The sequence below is a fragment of the Manduca sexta genome, chromosome 10 (genome assembly GCF_014839805.1).
Source record: "Manduca sexta isolate Smith_Timp_Sample1 chromosome 10, JHU_Msex_v1.0, whole genome shotgun sequence".
Taxonomy (NCBI): Eukaryota; Metazoa; Arthropoda; class Insecta; order Lepidoptera; family Sphingidae; genus Manduca; species Manduca sexta.
Genome location: NC_051124.1, coordinates 12588301 through 12607351, shown reverse-complemented (window position 1 = coordinate 12607351; position 19051 = coordinate 12588301). Strand labels below are relative to the sequence as shown.

Here is a 19051-nt window from a genome sequence, read left to right as displayed (position 1 = left end):
AAAACAAAATATTCATGAAACTACATAGTTTAATTCATGTCATGTCATAAACTATCAATAATTACATTTGAGAGCTCCGAGAAACAATATTAACAAAAATATAATACGTATAAAACTATGCACCACAAATGATAAAAACAATAACTCAACGCAATGCAAGTTTGAAACACATACTACACTTTTCGTTTTAAAACAATTAAGACCCTCCCATAGCAAACAGCCTTGAGCATTCATTTTATATATTTACGGCGTACGAGTTACAGCCGGATATGCAACGATTTATAAATAAATACTTTGAAAGATCTATTATAAGCATTCATGAAAATTTTAAGCTACCAAAATTGTCGTTGTTAAATAGTTTATTTAGGTTGCAAGTGAATATGATGTGTACTTTAGGAGATGACGGGAATCAACAGTTTTAGTGGTATTTTCATCATGAAATTAAAGAAACAATATCCACATTAGAAAATACTAAACAACCAAAGAAACTAAACAAATATTTTTTCTATATGATTTATAAATCTCGAATATATAACTTCTAAAAATACGGTAAGCGTGCTGCTTTGCTGGGGGACTGCCTTAATTTAACTTTCAAATAAAATAAAACTTATCTAATAGATAAACACATTAAAATAATTTTCAGTAATTATTTTAAGTAAAATAATGCTCTAGTGATTCTTTGAAGTTTAAATCAACATATACTTAAACATTTAATGCAAATAAAACAAAATCGTCTATAATACTACTGGATATTTTATAAGGAACGTAATTTTTAACGAAGCCCATTTGTTTTCAGTCTGTCTCCCGGTACTACATCAATCAGGCGATAATAATGTTTAAATATTTTTACTATCTAAAGCTATTTTAATATCATCCATCTAATTTAGATAAAATGTTTTAAATTTAAACTAAGTAAAGGACCGTTCAAGTATTACGTAACGCAATTTTTGAAGATTTTTGATCCCTCCGCCCCTCCATGTAACGCGCCGTAACGTTTTTCTGTACCCCCTAAAAGTTACATAACACTAGTTATCTAATATTCACAATTATGTTACGCAGAGTACTGGAAAGTCGCTAAAATACCTTTGTTATTGTTTTAAAACAGAAAAAGTAATGTTACATAACGGGTTGCACGTAACCCCTCTCCCATCCCTGTAACGCACCGTAACATTTTACAAAATTGCGTTAGTAATACTTGAACGGCCCTTAATCTATATATATTAGACATTAAGTATATTATATATATTAGACAAGCCTATTTCCACCAACGTTTCATAAATCCAGGTTATCTTAAACAAGTTCTTTTCATATGGTCTGGTAATATGACCCCAGTGCATCTGATGGTAAGTAGAGTGGTGTCCAATAGAATGTCGACTCACGAGAAAAGATTCTAATCGAAAGTACAGCTTTGATAGCCGTATCAGAAAAAAAAGGAGTTGGGAATATTAATTGTCCACTTCCCTCCGTAGCAAATTGGGTGAGAATATATTGAACTAAGCAGGCATTTCTACCTCAAGGGCAGGGACTATTACAACAATAGCAAATTGTAATGTACCACGGATAAAATTTGATAAAAGGGCCCTATAACAAATCTGAGCTGTCATATAGACATCCTTAATTCCGTAGGCGCAATAAGGCTCCCTGACCTTATCTTAACTTTGTAAAGAAGGCAGGTATTTTAGGTGTCCACTAGAGTTAACAGTCATACACAAGTAAAGAACACATTATACATACATATTACATACACGCTAATTTCAGAAGCACAACCTAGACGCATAACCTAATATTTTATGCGATACACGATAAATTTCTTATGTTACTAGTAATAGAGTCTATAATAGATTCATGGTTTACTAAAATGCATATACCTACAAAATATCTGAATACAATTTACATAGTATAACATATATGTCGAAGAGATACATTTTATTTTGCTAGGGAAATCAATTCTTATGACATATACCAGCGCACGTCTACAAAAAATTACGAAATAATAAATTCAAATTCAATCACTTTCAAGGTTTGTGACCTGAAATGTTTTGACTTTTTGCCAATGAAGATGTATTCTATATTGAAATAAAACTATTTTAAGAATTTAATTGAGGTTTTTGGTCACGGATAAAGGCTACAAAGTCTTAGAAACGTCGGGAAAAAATATAAAAAACCGTGATAAAATTCGTAAAATATATTTTTTTCAATGTCTTATATTCGCGTAAACATAAGAAATCATTATTCATTCTGTACATAGCTTCAATGACTTGGTCAACACTCCACCCTACTACAATAATGTCAATATTTAAAATATAATAAACTTAACTTGAAGCACGCATAATACTTATAATACACTGCTATCTCTGCAAGTAATTTAGATATCTGGAAGCAATTTTTTCCTACGCCTAATAAACCAAGGGCTTTACTAACAACGGCAGTGTACACAGTGGCCGTCTTAACTGACTTAAGGCTCCGTGCGAAGCAAAAAACAAAGATCATAAACAATTTCGTAGGTAATATGCTAAAAAAGGTCCTTGAAGGCACCGCACGAGGCCTCACGCTACAGGGCTTATTCTCTATGCCACACGTTATTTTGACAGTACATAACAAGTATGTAACGCACCAAAGACAATACAATACAAATTGGCATACAGAATACCATTCCACGCTAATTTCACAAAGTTACCGTAACACAGCATTGTTTCGAGTTTACATTGGCATATACAATAAGGCTCCTATAAGCGCGAGGCCCATGGCAGCTACCCAGTGGCCAGTTCCCATTTTGAGACAAATTTCTGTGCGATCCGCAATTATTTGTTTTGAGTCTGCATAATACGGTATCTATAAGTTCGCGTATTTGACTCAAAACTTCTAATATGCGGATTTTTTGCCGAATCTATTTTTACATAAATAATATCGTTTATCACACCAATAAATATAGAGACATATATTCTATAATATACAAATATTCTATAATCACGCAAATACTCAAATTTATCACAAATATTTTTTGGCAGCAATTCCAATTAATAAATGACTTTTAAATTACACACTAAGTACATAATTTTTGGAACATACTTTCTACCTTAACTGCTAATTCTTTTAAAGTTTGATTAAACGCTAACTCAGTCAATAATTGTTCAACATAACTAGAATTTAAATAATTTCAATAAGTGCCTTCGATGGCGCTTTTTGATTTTTAAATTAAATTTGCACATATATAGGTATGGGCATGGGTTCTACAGGCCTCCTGTCCAGGTGGACCCTGTTCCGCATCAGCTTCAGGCTGTTCTCTGTCACTTTTTGACATCCACGGACCAGCAGACCTTCCAGCTTCGGACTGTGGAGCGCTAGGGCCCTGGTAGAAAGACAATATTACTGACTTATGTGATTTTTCATATCTCTATTTATTTAAACACACACACATCACACCTGTATCCCTGAAGGAGTAGGCAAATATGAAACTGGGGCACCCACTTTTTTCGCCTGTGTGTTTCATCCTGTGATGTAGGGGGCGAGCCTATCGCCATATTATTTATAAAAAAAATATTAATTAGCATTTAACCTTCAAAATCTATCCTTACTGGCTAATTTTTGGCTGTGAGCCACCCAAATAAAATAAAATATTGGGAAACTCAATCCAGGATTGGAAGCTGAGACTAGAGTGTTGTACCAATCGCACAATACAACTACACCACAAAGCAATGTTAACAACATTTATTTAAATAAATATTTAATAATACAATCTGTACAGTCAGTGTCACAGAAATACACCATATTTAAATTATATTATTTTATTATTTTACAAAGAAGTATGAAAGAAATTAATGGGAAGCAAATATTTTTTTCATAATTTTTCATTAACAACAATGATGGAAATATTTATGTGTCATCATTCACAATGTAAAATGTTAGAATGAATTGAAACATTTTCATACATCAAATATTATTATAATATGCCCTTAAATGTTCTTGTATTAAAGTCCATCACGGATAAACAACTAGCATATAGCAATTAAGGACAATATAATTCCTGACATATTATTGTGAAAAACAAATAAGTTTTCATAGGTTACTTCCTTAATAAAGCTGCAAATGTTTCCGCATTATAATGTTAATATAGTATAGTTCAAACTAGAGATAGTAAAACAACAGAATTGTAAAATAATCAAATATTGATGTATTTTCTATTTGCGTAAGCTATGATAATATAGTATGTAAATTGAAACATCGCTATAAATATGTGCATTTTATGCAAACTCTGCACTCTCATGAATGCTTTGCTTTTAAATAATTTCTAGATGTTGCTTCCATTGACTATGTAGCTATTTAATTATTCATTATGATAGTTTCGAGAATTTCTAGACTATAGAATGCCAGTTCTTTTGAGAAAAACATATTTTTCTTAGAGTTTTTATTAAATATACATTTTTTACTCTCAATTCTTCTTTTAATTTTACAATGCTAATATGTCTAACAACATCACAAAATCAGACATACTAGACTGCCATTGGCACTGGTATCATTACCAGCTAAGCTAAGTCAAAATAGGGCCAATATAATACACTATATAATTACTTTACTACAAATGCAATTTAAGTGTGCATAAGTTAATATAATGTAGGCAACATTGCTTTTGTTTTAAATCATTGTTATACAGAAAAATTTACAGCACTGTAGTGGCTTTACAATTTGATAAAAAATATGTCAGATAAAATACAAAACTGTCCAACTTACCTCACTCCCTTGTCAGTAATATCATTACATCCTCCTAAATTAAGAAGCTTCAGTGACGTACTGTACTTAGATATTGCATACAGACTCTTGTCTGTCACCTGCTTGTTCCCCTCCAAGTTGAGGGTTTTCAAATGCCTGAATTTCTTTATGAATATAAGTATGCAGTTTTCAGATATCAGACCGCAGTACGAGAGATCAACGTCTTCCAGCATGCACTGGTGAAGAGCAAGAGCCTCCATAGCCCCTGTGGTCAACCAGGAACACCTGGCCAGTTTCAGAGTCTTCAAATTGTTGCAGTACAGAATCACTGGCTGTAAACATTTTGCTGACAGATTCCCACATTGGCTCAAATTAAGGCTTGTCAAATTCTGATTCTGCAGTAACATCGGGATAAGATCTGTGTCGTTCACAGTCGTGCATCGACTCAGATTTAATATTGTTAGTCTTTTACAAGAAACTGCGAATACCTGTAAGAAATTATTGTTACAGCTTTAGGAGCTGTCATCCCATATTATATATCATAAAGTATTACTTACGCCAAACGTGTGCGGCGAAAAACCCTTATTCATCAGTTTTAATGACTTCAACTTTGCAAAATACATGTTTATGATTTGCAAGCAGGTTTTTGAGACGCAGCGAAAATTAAAACAATCCCTGATAGTTAAATGCGGCAGAACTTTAGACACCAGTATATCCTCCCAATATAAATCGAATAGCTCCGTATTTCTCTTCATGTTCATTCTTTATTTACCTAATTTTCCATGAAAAACAACTTATTTTATTCTCGCTCTTTCCATTTATGTTGACATTGAAAAATGAAAATATTGTGTTTCGTTCTGCGAATATTTTTTTTTTATCAACACAAATTGTCATGTTATTTTCTTTATAAGTACATTTAATAAAAAGAGAAACACGGTATTCAATGCTGAATTCTTTACTTTTGTGGAATTGATATGGAACGCTATTTGCATTGCAGTGTGACGTTTTTTTACGTTTTATTACTGCTATAAACTTTGTGGATATGTTATAACGAAACGTTTTATTTCCCGATACCACAAAAATTCTAAAAAAATGCATTCTCATGATTCCTACGCTACATAATTATTTTTCTTAGTTCTTGGGCGATTTCAAATTTTAAATCCACATCACCCAGATAATTCAATATGTTCCGTTGCAAGAAACCCATGACAGCTTTTTTTCTATGCACTGCTGGTTTTTCCTCGCCGTATATTTCTTTCATTGTAAAATCATTAAAAGAGCTCAATGAAGTATTCGTGTGACCAGTAAGATCTGTTGATTTAAAGCACAGTATTTCGCGCCAAAGTTGTTAGCAATATCTCATTATATTCAATATTTTAGATATTAACCATTAACCTGCAATCTTCAAACAAATATGTAAGCACGATCTTGATCTCGATACAACGAGTGTATCCTCGGTAAGAAGGTGTTTAAGCCTTAACTTTTTTAATGAATTTGTATAAGTAGATTCTTCTTTTAATAAGTATATTTGTTTAACTTTTTATTTCTAAAGTTAAGTATTTAATTGCAAATTGTCTCATGAGCTTTTGAGTGCTCATATTTCTCTATTTCAATAGGTGAAGACTTGTTATTGACTTTTATTCAACTATCCTATACTATGTGCTATTTAGGTTTGTATAGTAACTCTTCCATATCTTAACAAATAAATAAATCTTTGTCAACTAAGTAACATACAATTTTTTTTATTATCAGTCCCCGCAGTCTTCACCGAGGAAAACCTGCGAACAGGATACTGGCTTCCCTCGGCCTAGCGATTGCACTGTGAAGTGTAGGGGTGGAGGAGGAACCGTCTTAGGATGGGACGAGGTGAGAAGGCCGGGAAATGTTCACGAACCCTTATAGGCCTTAATCTGAAATTAGCAACCATGGGGTATGCACGCATAACCGTAGGCCTAGGGCTGTAACAAATGCCTCTATATGCATGGGCGTGCATTCTGTTGGAAGACAGAGAGCACAAGAATTGCCTAGGGCTGTAACAAATGCCTCTATATGCATGGGCGTGCATTCTATTGGAAGACAGAGCGCACAAGAATTGCCTAGGGCTGTAACAAATGCCCCTATATGCATGGGCGTGCATTCTCTTGGAAGACAGAGCGCACAAGAATTGCCTAGGGCTGTAACAAATGCCTCTATGGTTGGGCGTGCATTCGGTGTGGAGACCAAACGCACAAGAATTGCCTCAGGGGGGACTAACGGACTATTGAATAGAATATCGTTTTACAAAACGTAGTATTCTCCTGTTTACGTTAAATTGTATGTCACTTCTAATCCCGTTAGTTGATGAATTCTCCGTCCTGAGTACTAACTACTATGTAGGCATATCATGCATCGTACAATACTTGTGCAATTAAAGTCCATAGTGATTACCCACTAACTATTATTTCATATGGTGTTTTACTTTGAAACTCGTCGTTACGTTCGACAATTATGATTTTATCTAGCGTTTGTTTAAAGCGAATTGTATATTCATGTTCATTTATAATTTTTGAATGTAATAAAGTACGCGTTTTACAGCATAGATACCTGAAACAGAACGGATTTATAAAAAGTACTTATTTGTAAATTTTTATATAATATAAAATCTATAGATTTCTTAAATTAATTCTTACAAATAGGAGGTTTAAGGTAAGTATTTTGTCAATGCACCGAAGTAGCGTACCTACAAAAATCAAGGGATTAAATTGTTAGTTAGTAGCAGAGAACCAGTTAATGGTAAATACTTAATATTTAAAGGTAAGTCGATTGTTTATAAATTATAGTAATTGAGGAAATAATAAATATTATACAGTGCAAGTGCTACTTTAGAAATGCTTAAAAACATGAAATTTTCAAACAATGAACATCAACAAAATATGACTCAAACTCTAAAAACTTTCAAAAAGTAAATAGGGAAGAAACTAATGTCGACATAAAATAAATATCCTACAGCTCGACTAATTAAACATTTCAGACACCGGCAATGAAAATGCTTAAGATTCTTCGTCAATTTAGCTTGGAGTATTGCGAGTTACCTATTATGATTGAAAATATATCGGTTTTTCTGAGATGGCTTACTGTTAATATTGATAGTCGAAACACGAAAGGTAAGCGGTGGAAAACTATAAAAAATGTATTTGAATTTACTTCTAGAAATAGGACTACTATAGCAAACTTTGTTGCTGTTTTCAGTTTTATCAACTTCACCACCACGCCACTTATAACAGTCGTTGAATACAGTTCGCTTTCTAGGTTAAACAACTAACCACCATATTTCAGTTTTACGAAACAAGGGATTTTGTAATATTAAATGCGAGCATCATATCTCAACATCGAAGATGTAAAAAATTATGTTTTAAAATGCAACACATTTTCATACCGAATGGAAATTTGCCACACAATGCGTAACAAAATGTATTGATAAATTTCACTTATGTTGACTTTCAAATCCGTAGTCCCGCTCTCCCGTAGTTATATTTCACGCATAAAGGTTCTTCAGTTAAGGCGCTGTCGATGCAACTCTATTGCGTATTGGTGCAATTAAATTATTCTCTTCTATATATCTTATTTAATTTACGGACATAGCATGTCTTACTTTCTATTCAAATGTAGGTCATATGGAGTCTCCTTTCATCTATAATATAAAAATGAATCGTTGAATGTCTTGCTAAGCGCAAATCTCGAGAGCAGCTGAACCGATTTCGCTAATTTCTTTTATAATATTCCTTGAAGTACGAGTATGGTTCTCACGGAGAGAAAAATGTAAAAAATTGTCTGGAAAAGTCTAAAAACAACACTTTTCTATATTCCTATACAAAAGATTCGTAATAATACTTAAAAGTTAATTTGAACTTTAATACCAAACCATAAAGTTGAAATGTTATTGGGGGGTTTCGGGAAGGCAAAACAATTGAGTGACGTTAGATGGAACGATGGAAAGAATTTTAAGTGTTATATAATTTTTATTTTTTGACATAATGTAATTGTTGTCTTATTGACTTTCTTTTTTCTTTTTTTATCTTACTATCTGACCTGGTGTCCCGAATAGCAGAATAAGTATTAAAAAACAAAAACTAAAATAATCGACTGTTAGGCGGTATGAAGTTCGCCGCGTCAGCTAGTTTATAAATTCCAGTTCATCTTAATATTCTTCTGTCTTTCGGATGTACTGCAAAATGTAAATTGAAATAAACAAGCATTTATTGCATCCCCTTAGTTTTGTTTCTAACTACAGCTAACGAAAAAAATATTCCATGATAATCAAAAGTAAATTTTCCAGGTATACCAATCTTTTTCTACATGATGACGATGTCAGTAATTGTATTACATTTCTACGTGTATTCATTCAACACGATTTGGTTGGTGTTCGTGAGGTATAGAGAGAGACACGATCTGGTGGCAGCCACGGTCATCTTCTCGCTTTGCATGTGTAGCGAAGTATCTCTCATCAAGTTGGGATTCATAGCCTTTAATAGGTATATTATTTTGTTTTTTTACCGACGGCTCGGCAAAGTGATCTCACTGTATATGGTGGTAAGTTAGGAAATTCCAATAACTTGTCGACTGGGAAGAAATAATCATCCCCGGACAGTTGGCTCAGTTATTGGGTCTGCTTAATTGCTTCTTCATGCTCCACTTGAAGGACTCTAAGTTATAGAAAGGAAAGAACATGTATGCTGCTAAACTGCTCCACAACTTCAAAGTCATCATCATCATCATCATCTCAGCCACAGGAAGTCCACTGCTGAACATAGGCCTCCCCCAAGGATCTCCACATCGACCTGTTGGAAGCGGCCTGCATCCAGCGACTTCCTGCGACCTTAGCCAGGTCGTCCGTCCACCTTGTAGGCGGGCGTCCGACCTTTCGTTTGCCTGTACGTGGCTCTCCACTCTAGAACCTTTCGACCCCAACGGTCATCGGTTCTTCGAGCTAAGTGTCCGGCCCACTGCCACTTCAACTTGCTAATCCTATGGGCTATGTCGGTAACCTTTGTTCTCCTACGGATCTCCTCATTTCTGATTCGATCTCGTAGGGAAATACCGAGCATAGCCCTCTCAACTTCTAAGTGCGGCAGTAATATAAATTACTGAACCTTTTGGTTCGAGATGTGTTGGTAGAGACCACGAAGTTGTAGTTTCGCAAGCCAGCAATATCTATTTCTGGTTTGAAGGACATTGTAGCCAGTGTAACTACTGGACATAATAAGACATCTCTTATCTTAGCTAGCGCAGTGGAATACCAAAAAAATATTTGTAATTCATGGTGATGGATGGTGTTTCTACTGTTTATGGGCGGTCGTATCGCTTACCATCAGGCGAACGGCAAGCTTGTCTCGCCATACAAAGAACTAAAAAAAAGCAGTCACCGTAACACAGACTGTAGAACGCAGTGGATGAGGCGATGTCTCGGTGCAGCTACAATAGTCCAAACTTTTTGTTACATCTGCATTATTTACAATACGGATAACCCATTGCTTCAAACCTTCTAAGGCATCGACCAGGTATTTGTCATAGTCGTACCAAAGTTGTAAACAATGTTCCAAACCCAGACGCATATACACAGAATGATATCTTTGATACTGAACTACAGTCGTTAGAGAAAAATATGCTCATTGAAATAGACGTGCTCATGCCAAAATGTAGGCCCTGGATTCGAACACCCATGTCAAAGTATTCATAATTTGGATTTTTCAAACCAACTTCTAACTTGCGTAGTATTCTTATTTGTGCTTAATACAATTTACTCTTATTAAAAGGCAAAGTGATATCGGGTTTTTCTGCCCAGTAACGGCTCGGAGTCTGGAATTGTAGCCGGTTAATGACAATAGGCTCATCCACTATTACATAGGACTTTACAATATTTTACGTACCTGACGAAATTTGGGTGTGTTACACTTCTGCCTACCCATGACAAGGGGAAAAGGCGTATATGTATATGTGTATGCTATTTCTTTGAACATTCTAAGGTGAATTTACATGTGATAAATATTTCAGTGACAAAGTACAAACGATAGTAGATCGTTTTTTAGAATGTGACGCACATGTGATTCCCGGCACTCGATATTATAATAATATAATGAAAACTCTGAGAATCGTGAAGCGACGCGCTGTTGGGTACTGGGTGACGATCGTGATGATTGGGATTATTTATAACAGCACCCCGTTATTTAGGTCAGGACGACATCTATCTGAGGACCTGTTTGTGATTTACGGTGAGTATAAACAAAACGATGCTTTTTAATCTTTTATAATGATGAGATTTTAGAATGATGAGGAATGTCTACTTTAATATTGAATGGTAAGTAAGACACAGTACATGGACGGACAAGTAAGGCATTTGGTAACCATGAAAAGGTTTCCAAATCGTGAGTCCATTACTATGTGTTAAAAATGTTGGGCAGGATTTCAACTAAGAGATCAGTGGAAAAGGCCATAAGGCAATATTATATTAGCCGGGTAGTAATATTAAATAAATACAAAAAAAAATCTTATTCCACAGGTCTCGAACCAGCGATGGCATCACCAAATTATGAAATTTCAAATTTATTAATGACAGTCGCTTCGATTTTCGACTGTTTTACTGTCGCCAGCACTAGCGGCTTCGTAATAATACTAGTAGGTTATGTGGAAGCTAACATGTTATCATTATCCGTAGAAATCAAAGATATATGGAATGACGCTGTAGCTGATAAAAGAGAGAAGAAAGAGTACCAACATTTCAAAAACCAACCGATGAAAACAGTAAATATGTATGTGAAACGTCGTCTCGTTAACATTATTGAAAGACATAAGGCAAATATAAATTTGTTGAGCGATGTAGAACATCTTTTCCGAATTCCAATTGGTGCAGGGTTTTTATGTCAAAGCATATCTCTCGTAGCGGAATTGCTTGGAGGAATAAAAAAAACTTATCTGGAGATACCATTCGCGCTAATTCAGATCACCATGGACTGTTATATCGGCCAGAAGGTTATGGACGCCAGTTTGATCTTTGAGAAAGCGGTATACAATTGCAAATGGGAGAAGTTCGACAATTCTAATATGAAGTTGATGCTGACGATCCTTCAGAATTCTCAGAAGACGATGAGGTTGTCTGCCGGAGGAATGGCGACCATGAGCTTTAGTTGTCTTGCGACTGTGCTTAATACCATTTACTCCACGTATACTGCGTTGTACCCAAAAATACGTAAAAATACCAGAAGGAATTAACATCACTGATTAACTATATTTATTAGGAAGATACTGAATTTTTAACATTATCTAAAATTAATATCTAAGTAATTTAACATACGTAACTATTGTTAGATAAACCTTTGTATTATAAATAATAACAATACCAATATTGTACATAAGATCACTCATTATATTATATAGTAGAGACATAGAATTTTATTATTAAAACCAACCATGACAATATACAAAATTAAATAGAACTGCTTATTCAAACTCCCTGACGTAATATGCTAGCAGTGTCTTCATTATTGCCATTGCGTATATCTAACCTGGAATAGTAGTAATTTCTTTTAAATTAATTTGTAAACAAGTCATAAGGCCTAGAGATTCTATCCCCTAAGTATAGGTATCTAGGTGTTGGGTAGACGCTATAACCCGAAACACATTGTAACTATTTTGGAAGTGACTGTTTCGTCGTAGTGAAGGTAATATTTCCCAGCATCAAGTTGACAGCATTTGCGCAAAGCCTTGGGGCAAGAATCACGCTTCCGGAAACAGATTTTCAAAAATGTTTTTTCCGTGTTCACCTACATTTCACAAGAAAGTTGTATGTAAAATGTCAGCCTTCTAGGCGCAGTGACTTTAAGCTGTACATTGAAACATATCAGCAACAGTCATTACATTTAAATTAGTATTCTTAAAATTTCAAAATACAACAAGAAGCTAAGTATAATCAATCGATTTTGCCAACGATGGAGCCACAATTTAAAAAATTTATTAAGTTGGAATATGAAAAAAACAGTAGGTACCTACGCAAGCTCTCCTCCCGCTGCTAAAGGCGAGGAAGGATCCCGGGTATCCTGGCGGTAGCTCGCTAGTTGGCCAACGCTCTGGCTTGAACTCGGCAGCATCAGGACCACAAGCACTTTACGACCGGCCAGCCCTCCACGCGTTAATGGCACACGCTCTTTTCGACACTATACGATACGATTCTGGACAATAAATAGGTCAGACAGTAATGGTAAAACTTATAAACAGATTTTGTTAACTCCACTAATTACGCAGGCTCAAACACTGGTGATTCCTTCGACATTATGGGTTATGATAGGCAACGAAAATCACTTAATTTTATATTGCCCAGCTATTCATTTAGGTACATATGGAGTAAAAAGGTATCTAGCACCTTTCATAAGTCGTCGATTCACTCTGCCCTACCAAGTATAGATAAATAACCTAACCGCCAACTCTATTTTCCTTTATCACGGTTTATAGCCTAATAATGATACAAATAAACAACATTGGGCCTGTTTCACACTGTCCAAGTAAATGTTCTCTACCAGGTAACGTATAATTTATAAGATGGTTAATGGATATTTGTATATCATATATTTGAGAGCTCGATTTTGTATTTAATCTCGCTGTATTATATTCGATGATTCGCGTTTACTCAGACATGATAGACAGTTAGGTTAATAAATTCTTCGTATGACATATAGCATTTATAAAGGGCCTCTTTAAACTATCCTGATAAAGAAACCTCTCTCTCCGGTTAATTAATATTTAACTTATCAAGTAATGTGTTTGTTAAGTAAGAATACTACTGAAAACGAGCGTGTCTCGCCTTCAAACTTAAAAGTTTGGCGAGTATAGTATATTTTAAGCATTTGTATTCTTCTCATGATAAATAAATTTAAAAAAATAATAATAATTCACCGCATTCCGAAGACTCCTATTGATTTATTTGTATTTTAATATTCTATTGCGGGGAATATCTTCATTAACTTTGGAAGGTAGTACCGCATAGTAATTTGTCACAATATCCTTTTCATGTTGGTTTTATAATGTACAACGTATATTTGCAGCATCATCCTCATCACAAAGTTACGACATAATGAGGTACACTTTCAACGAGAGGCGGGTACAGATTTATTTATTTATTTATTTATTTATTTATTTATTTATTAAATATAATCTTACAGGAGTTACACCCAATGCGATTATATTTACATTGTCATATAGCCAATTCAGATACAAATAGTTATGCATACTTATTTCATTATGGTCGATACATTATTGGTTAGAGTTTCTATAGTTACCCTTATGAATTCCGCCAGTGTACAATTAAAGATATCTATGTTCCGCGCAACTTCATTAATTATGTTTATGGCTCTTAGCACTGGAGCGAATTGAGCAGTCTTAGTGCGAGTCGACGGGACTTCGAGCAGCTTCTCTCTTACTTTGATTCGCAACCTTGGGTTCGGGACAATCAGACGCAATGAAGCCAACACTGATGGATTATTTAGTGTACCTCGGAAAACCTCAAATACATATTTGGCGCTACGTTACGCCTAACTTCTAACTTGTAGTAGCCGACCATACCTAGGACAAATAGGGACGGATACATAAGCGGGTAAAAAGGATAGACTCCGTACTGTTTCATATACAGGTAACGGGTGAATTTGTTTTGTATCTTTTCCACCATGAGGCTATATTTAACCTCATGGGGTTCCAGATAATAGCACTTGTCTCCAGCTGGCTCCCTGACGAACGTGTTATATAAGCCCTTCACAGCTGCTAAATTCTTAAAATCCCTGCTTTCTCGCATTATAAAGCCCAAGTTCCTATATGCTTTAGAGCACACCTGTAAAATGTGCTCTCGAAAGATTAAATCTTTAGTGACCCTTACACCTAGGTCTTTAACAGATGTAACACGAGGTATGGGTGTCCCGTCCATCTGATACTGGTAGTGCAAAGGCAAGGTCGCACGCGAACAAGACATAACATTGCATTTGGTGACATTAAAAAACAGCCTGTTCTTTTGACTCCATTCTGCCACCAAATCAATATCTTTCTGTAAACGGCCACAGTCACTCTTGTCATTGATACGCAGAAAAAGTTTAAGGTCGTCAGCAAAGAGTAAGCAACCCGCGTTTTTATCACATCCGGTAGGTCGTTTATCATTATGATAAATTCTAATGGGCCAAGGTTGCTTCCCTGACTAACACCCGATCGAGTACGGTATAAGCGTGAGATGCAACCACCATATTCCACATATTGCATACGGCTCCTTAAATAACTTGCGAAAAACTGCAGTAGATCTGGGGTAAAGCCAATCATTGCAAGTTTAGATAGAAGAATGTCGTTGTTTACGCTATCGAAAGCCTTTTGAAAGTCAAAATAGGCGATGTCTAACTGTGCACCTTCTATGGAATCGAGCACTGGCGACGCGTGGTTCATTAAGCACATGAGGTTAGAATTTGTGCTGCGACCAACTCGAAATCCGTGCTGTGCATCACTAAGATGCGCGCTCACCTGTGGAGTTATGCATGCAGATAATGCCGATTCGAACACTTTAGCGAATGTAGATAATACCGCTACAGGTCTATATCCACTTACGTCCGAACTAGGAGTACCTTTAGGAACCGGGGTCACTCTGGTTATTTTCCAACCATCCGGGTATATACGCTCTTTAAGACAGAGGTTGAATAAGTGACAAAGAGGGTCAACCAGCGACATTCTGCAGTCTTTTACAACGTAGGGGGGAATTCCGTCTGGTCCCACCGAATGCTTTGGCTTAAGGCGCGCAAGTGCAGCGCGAACGTCTTTAGGCGAGAATTGCCCTACGTGTACACGCGCACCTCGCTCGGGACCCCCAAGCGCGGCAGCCTCTGCGTCCAACAAAGGGTCGTCTTGCCCATAAACGGAGCTAAAATAGTCTGCAAACTCCTGAGCACAATCATTTTCTGATAGGCACAAACCATTTTTCATGATTCTTGGTTTACTTCGTTTTGAACGTTTGCTTGCTATAAAAGCCCAAAATGACTTTGGATCTTTATTCAATTGCATCTCAATACGACTTTGATAATTTTCATACACCATGGAAATGTTACGCTTAACTAGGGCGCGATAATGTGAAAATTTCTCATAATCACCATGCGATCTACTAATTTTATATGATTTGTGCCAGAAAGCTTTTTGTTTTATGTAGCCTATAAGTTCAGAAGTATACCACTCTGGGTATTGATACCGAGAATACACTGATTTGGTATTTTTCCTAGGTGTTGTATTATCTAGTGACCTATAGAAAATTTCGTAGAAAATATCGTACGCTTCCTTGGCACTGCTTGTTTCATATAGCTTACTCCAATCGGTCTGCAAGATAGACCTATATAACAGATAAAAATCGGCCTTAGCAAAATTCCATTTAGGGTAGAGGGTAAAGGGAGATGGTTGAAACGTAGGTTCTGCCAATAAGGCGGACTTACGTACCCTTGTAAGGGTTATATAGAGGGGTGGATGTTGCGGATCAATGCAAGTTAAGCACTCGCTTGCTTCCATTACCTCTATTTCCTCACTTGAAAACGTGGTCAATACTACATCCAGTGTGCGGTTATTACAATTATAAATTTTGTTACACTGACGAAATCCACAAAAAGTGACAAAGTATTCGTAGTAACATTGTATGTCTCGATTAGCAGAATACATATTAAGATCAGCGACTAGGACAACCCTATCATACTCAGAACACAACTGTTCTAACATATGAAACATGCACATATACTCTGTTTCTATAGCACCTGGCGGTATATATACGACTATACATAAAAATAAAAAGTTTTCCTTACGATGTACTGTTGCACTCACTATTTCAAATACATGATTATCCAGGTTGACGCTATATGGCATGGAGACACGGCGTATCTCCAAGGTGCGGTCCGGTTTACAGGCTAACAGCACACCTCCATGCTTGCGGCCGTCTGCACGATCGCATCGAAGTATGACATATCCATCCGGTACCAATTCCCCGTCGTGTACGGACCCATTCAAACCAGACGACATAATGAGGTACACTTTCAACGAGAGGCGGGTACAGATAGTTTATGACTTATGGTTCTTTAACCAGAACAGATGAGAATCTAGACGAACTGTAGTCACATTAAATAAGGGTGTTATACAAGAAATTTATTACAAGAAAAAATATTTAATTAGATGTTGTACGGAGACTGTGGACTGCTGCATCAGACACATGACACAAAGTGACTGCAATCAGTATAACTACTGGACATAATAAGACTCAACATCTCATGTCTCAGGATGGCGAGCGCAGTGGAATACTAAATAATACTTTGTAATTCAAGGTGTTGGATGGTGTTTCTACTGTTTATGGGCGGTCGTATCGCTTACCATCAGGCGACCGGAAAACTCGTCTCGTCATTAAAAGCAATAAAAAAGCAAACAGCTTCTTTTATTATTATTTAAGTAACTGACAATTACTCCAACTACATTGGTTAGCTAACCAACTTTTTATTAAATGACAGCTGTTGCAGCTTAATTGAATTTGCTTAGTTGTGTATCAGGAAGTATCATAGAAAAATAATTAAAAAATATTTCCCCTATTATTTATAAAAAAAATATTCGTACAATGAGTTGATTTTACAATTGTTAAATTTGATCGTTAAGTAGGTATATTGTATGGAATACCTATGTAGAACACACTACATATTGTTGAGAGTACAAAACAAATTCGTTGTTCAACTGCTATGGATATATAAAAAAAACATCTTTATACCCCACGTGAAATGTTGTTCATGTTTAGAGTTCGTACCGCTTGATGGGCGTTTAACCAGCTGTATAAAGAAGGGCGTACAATGTGAAGGGAGGTCCGAGTCCCTTTGTGTTTTACACAGTGTCTGGCGGCAATTGCACACTCATTGTTAGTTGAAATGCTCATTACACCGTATGTATTTTACTAATCACTTATGTTAAATGATTTCTTATTGCCTTTGCTTCTGCTTATATACTAGTTTTTGGTCGCGGCTTCACCCGCCTGAAGGAGTTTTCCGGGATAAATTTATTTTCCGACTTAGTTGATATGTATCGTTATATTATGACCAAATTACACAAAATTATTATAAATTGTAGCCTATGTGTTATTCTGTTGTATAATCATTGTTACTGTAAAGTTTCATCTAAATCTGTTCAGTAGTGTTTTCGTGAAAGAGGAACAAACATACATACATCCATCCTCACTAACTTTCGCATTTATTATATTGGTAGGATATACCTACATTGTATGAATTATCGCTTGCTTTAACGGTGAAGGAAAACATCGCGAGGAAACCTGCATACCTGAGAAATTCTCTATTAGGAATTTTCGAGGGTGTGTGAAGACTACCAATCCGCACTAGGCCAGCGTGGTGGACCAAGGCCTAATCCCTCTGTCATAGAGGAGGCCCGTGCCCAACAGTGGGACAGTATATAATACAGGGCTGATGTTATACTTATTATATTATATATACCTACATTAATTATTATACCTATAATGTACATACATGACTGACGGAATGTTAATTTTTTTTGTTAATTTTCGAATGAGGAAATTGACAAATAAAATTAAACAGAAAATCCTATCTATGTTATGTAAAAATATAATACTAATTTTGACCTTGGGTCCGGTGTTACGCATTTTTATTATATTGCGTAGGTACAACGTTATCGTCATTTTAATAAATTAATGTGATGACTTACTATTAAATTTAATAGACCTGATAATATCTCGTAATCATTCTTCATTAAATTACTTCTGTGGAATGCGAGAGTACAATCTTTTACAGATTGTTTTTGGGGGGTAGTGATACATCGTATACTTGTTCATGAATTCAATTCAATCAGTATACGTGAAGGACATTATAGTTGACGACATCATTTTAAGAGTTTTCCGATGTATTTTCAAAGTCAAGGGTCCAACAACAATGAAATTTAAAAGGGACCACAGGGGAAGCACCAGCTTTTTACTTTCAAATAAAAAAAAACATTAAAATCAGTTCATCCAGTCAAGAGTTCTGAGGTAACAATCATAAAAAATAGTCGAATTGAGAACCTCCTCCTTTTTTTGAAGTCGGTTAAAAACAAAAAATATGGATGGCGAACCTTGTTCGAAACCAGGCTTTCCTCGATCACCCTACCTTATTATTTTTGTTGACTAACTTACAGTGGCGAAGCCTCCATACAACCGACTCATACCGGCTTTCCTTTTAGGTTATTTTACGTTTGTCTTAGTTTTTGTTTTCCGTTAAATTGGCCGCGATATGATAACTAAGGTTTTATTTGCCTCGGGTTACCTTTTGCAAAATTT

The 19051-nt window shown here is 35.7% G+C and overlaps 2 protein-coding genes across 2 annotated transcripts; one reads left to right on the top strand and one right to left on the bottom strand.

Annotated features, from left to right (window-relative positions):
• Positions 1–11: 11 nt before the first annotated feature.
• LOC115452162 (F-box/LRR-repeat protein 15) lies at positions 12–5597 on the bottom strand. The gene is made up of 3 exons (XM_030180625.2): positions 5265–5597; positions 4729–5195; positions 12–3349 (listed from the first exon to the last, which is right to left on the bottom strand). The coding sequence occupies exons 1-3, from the start codon at positions 5466–5468 to the stop codon at positions 3196–3198; spliced, it is 825 nt and encodes a 274-aa protein (XP_030036485.1). The 5' UTR covers positions 5469–5597; the 3' UTR covers positions 12–3195.
• Positions 5598–9032: 3435 nt separating this feature from the next.
• Positions 9033–12043, top strand: LOC115454899. The gene is made up of 3 exons (XM_037437211.1): positions 9033–9218; positions 10738–10955; positions 11243–12043. Exons 1-3 carry the CDS (start codon positions 9043–9045, stop codon positions 11950–11952), a joined length of 1104 nt encoding a protein of 367 aa, XP_037293108.1. The 5' UTR covers positions 9033–9042; the 3' UTR covers positions 11953–12043.
• Positions 12044–19051: the final 7008 nt, after the last annotated feature.

Excerpts from the sequence above, each read along its gene's own strand:
- LOC115454899 (XM_037437211.1), top strand. The coding sequence starts at position 9,043 with ATGATGACGATGTCAGTAATTGTATTACATTTCTACGTGTATTCATTC. Across the intron at positions 9,219-10,737 it reads GGATTCATAGCCTTTAATAG|TGACAAAGTACAAACGATAG; the intron begins GTATATTATTTT and ends TAAATATTTCAG. Across the intron at positions 10,956-11,242 it reads GGACCTGTTTGTGATTTACG|GTCTCGAACCAGCGATGGCA; the intron begins GTGAGTATAAAC and ends CTTATTCCACAG.
- LOC115452162 (XM_030180625.2), bottom strand. The coding sequence starts at position 5,468 with ATGAACATGAAGAGAAATACGGAGCTATTCGATTTATATTGGGAGGAT. Across the intron at positions 5,196-5,264 it reads TTTCGCCGCACACGTTTGGC|GTATTCGCAGTTTCTTGTAA; the intron begins GTAAGTAATACT and ends AATTTCTTACAG. Across the intron at positions 3,350-4,728 it reads ATTACTGACAAGGGAGTGAG|GGCCCTAGCGCTCCACAGTC; the intron begins GTAAGTTGGACA and ends TCTTTCTACCAG.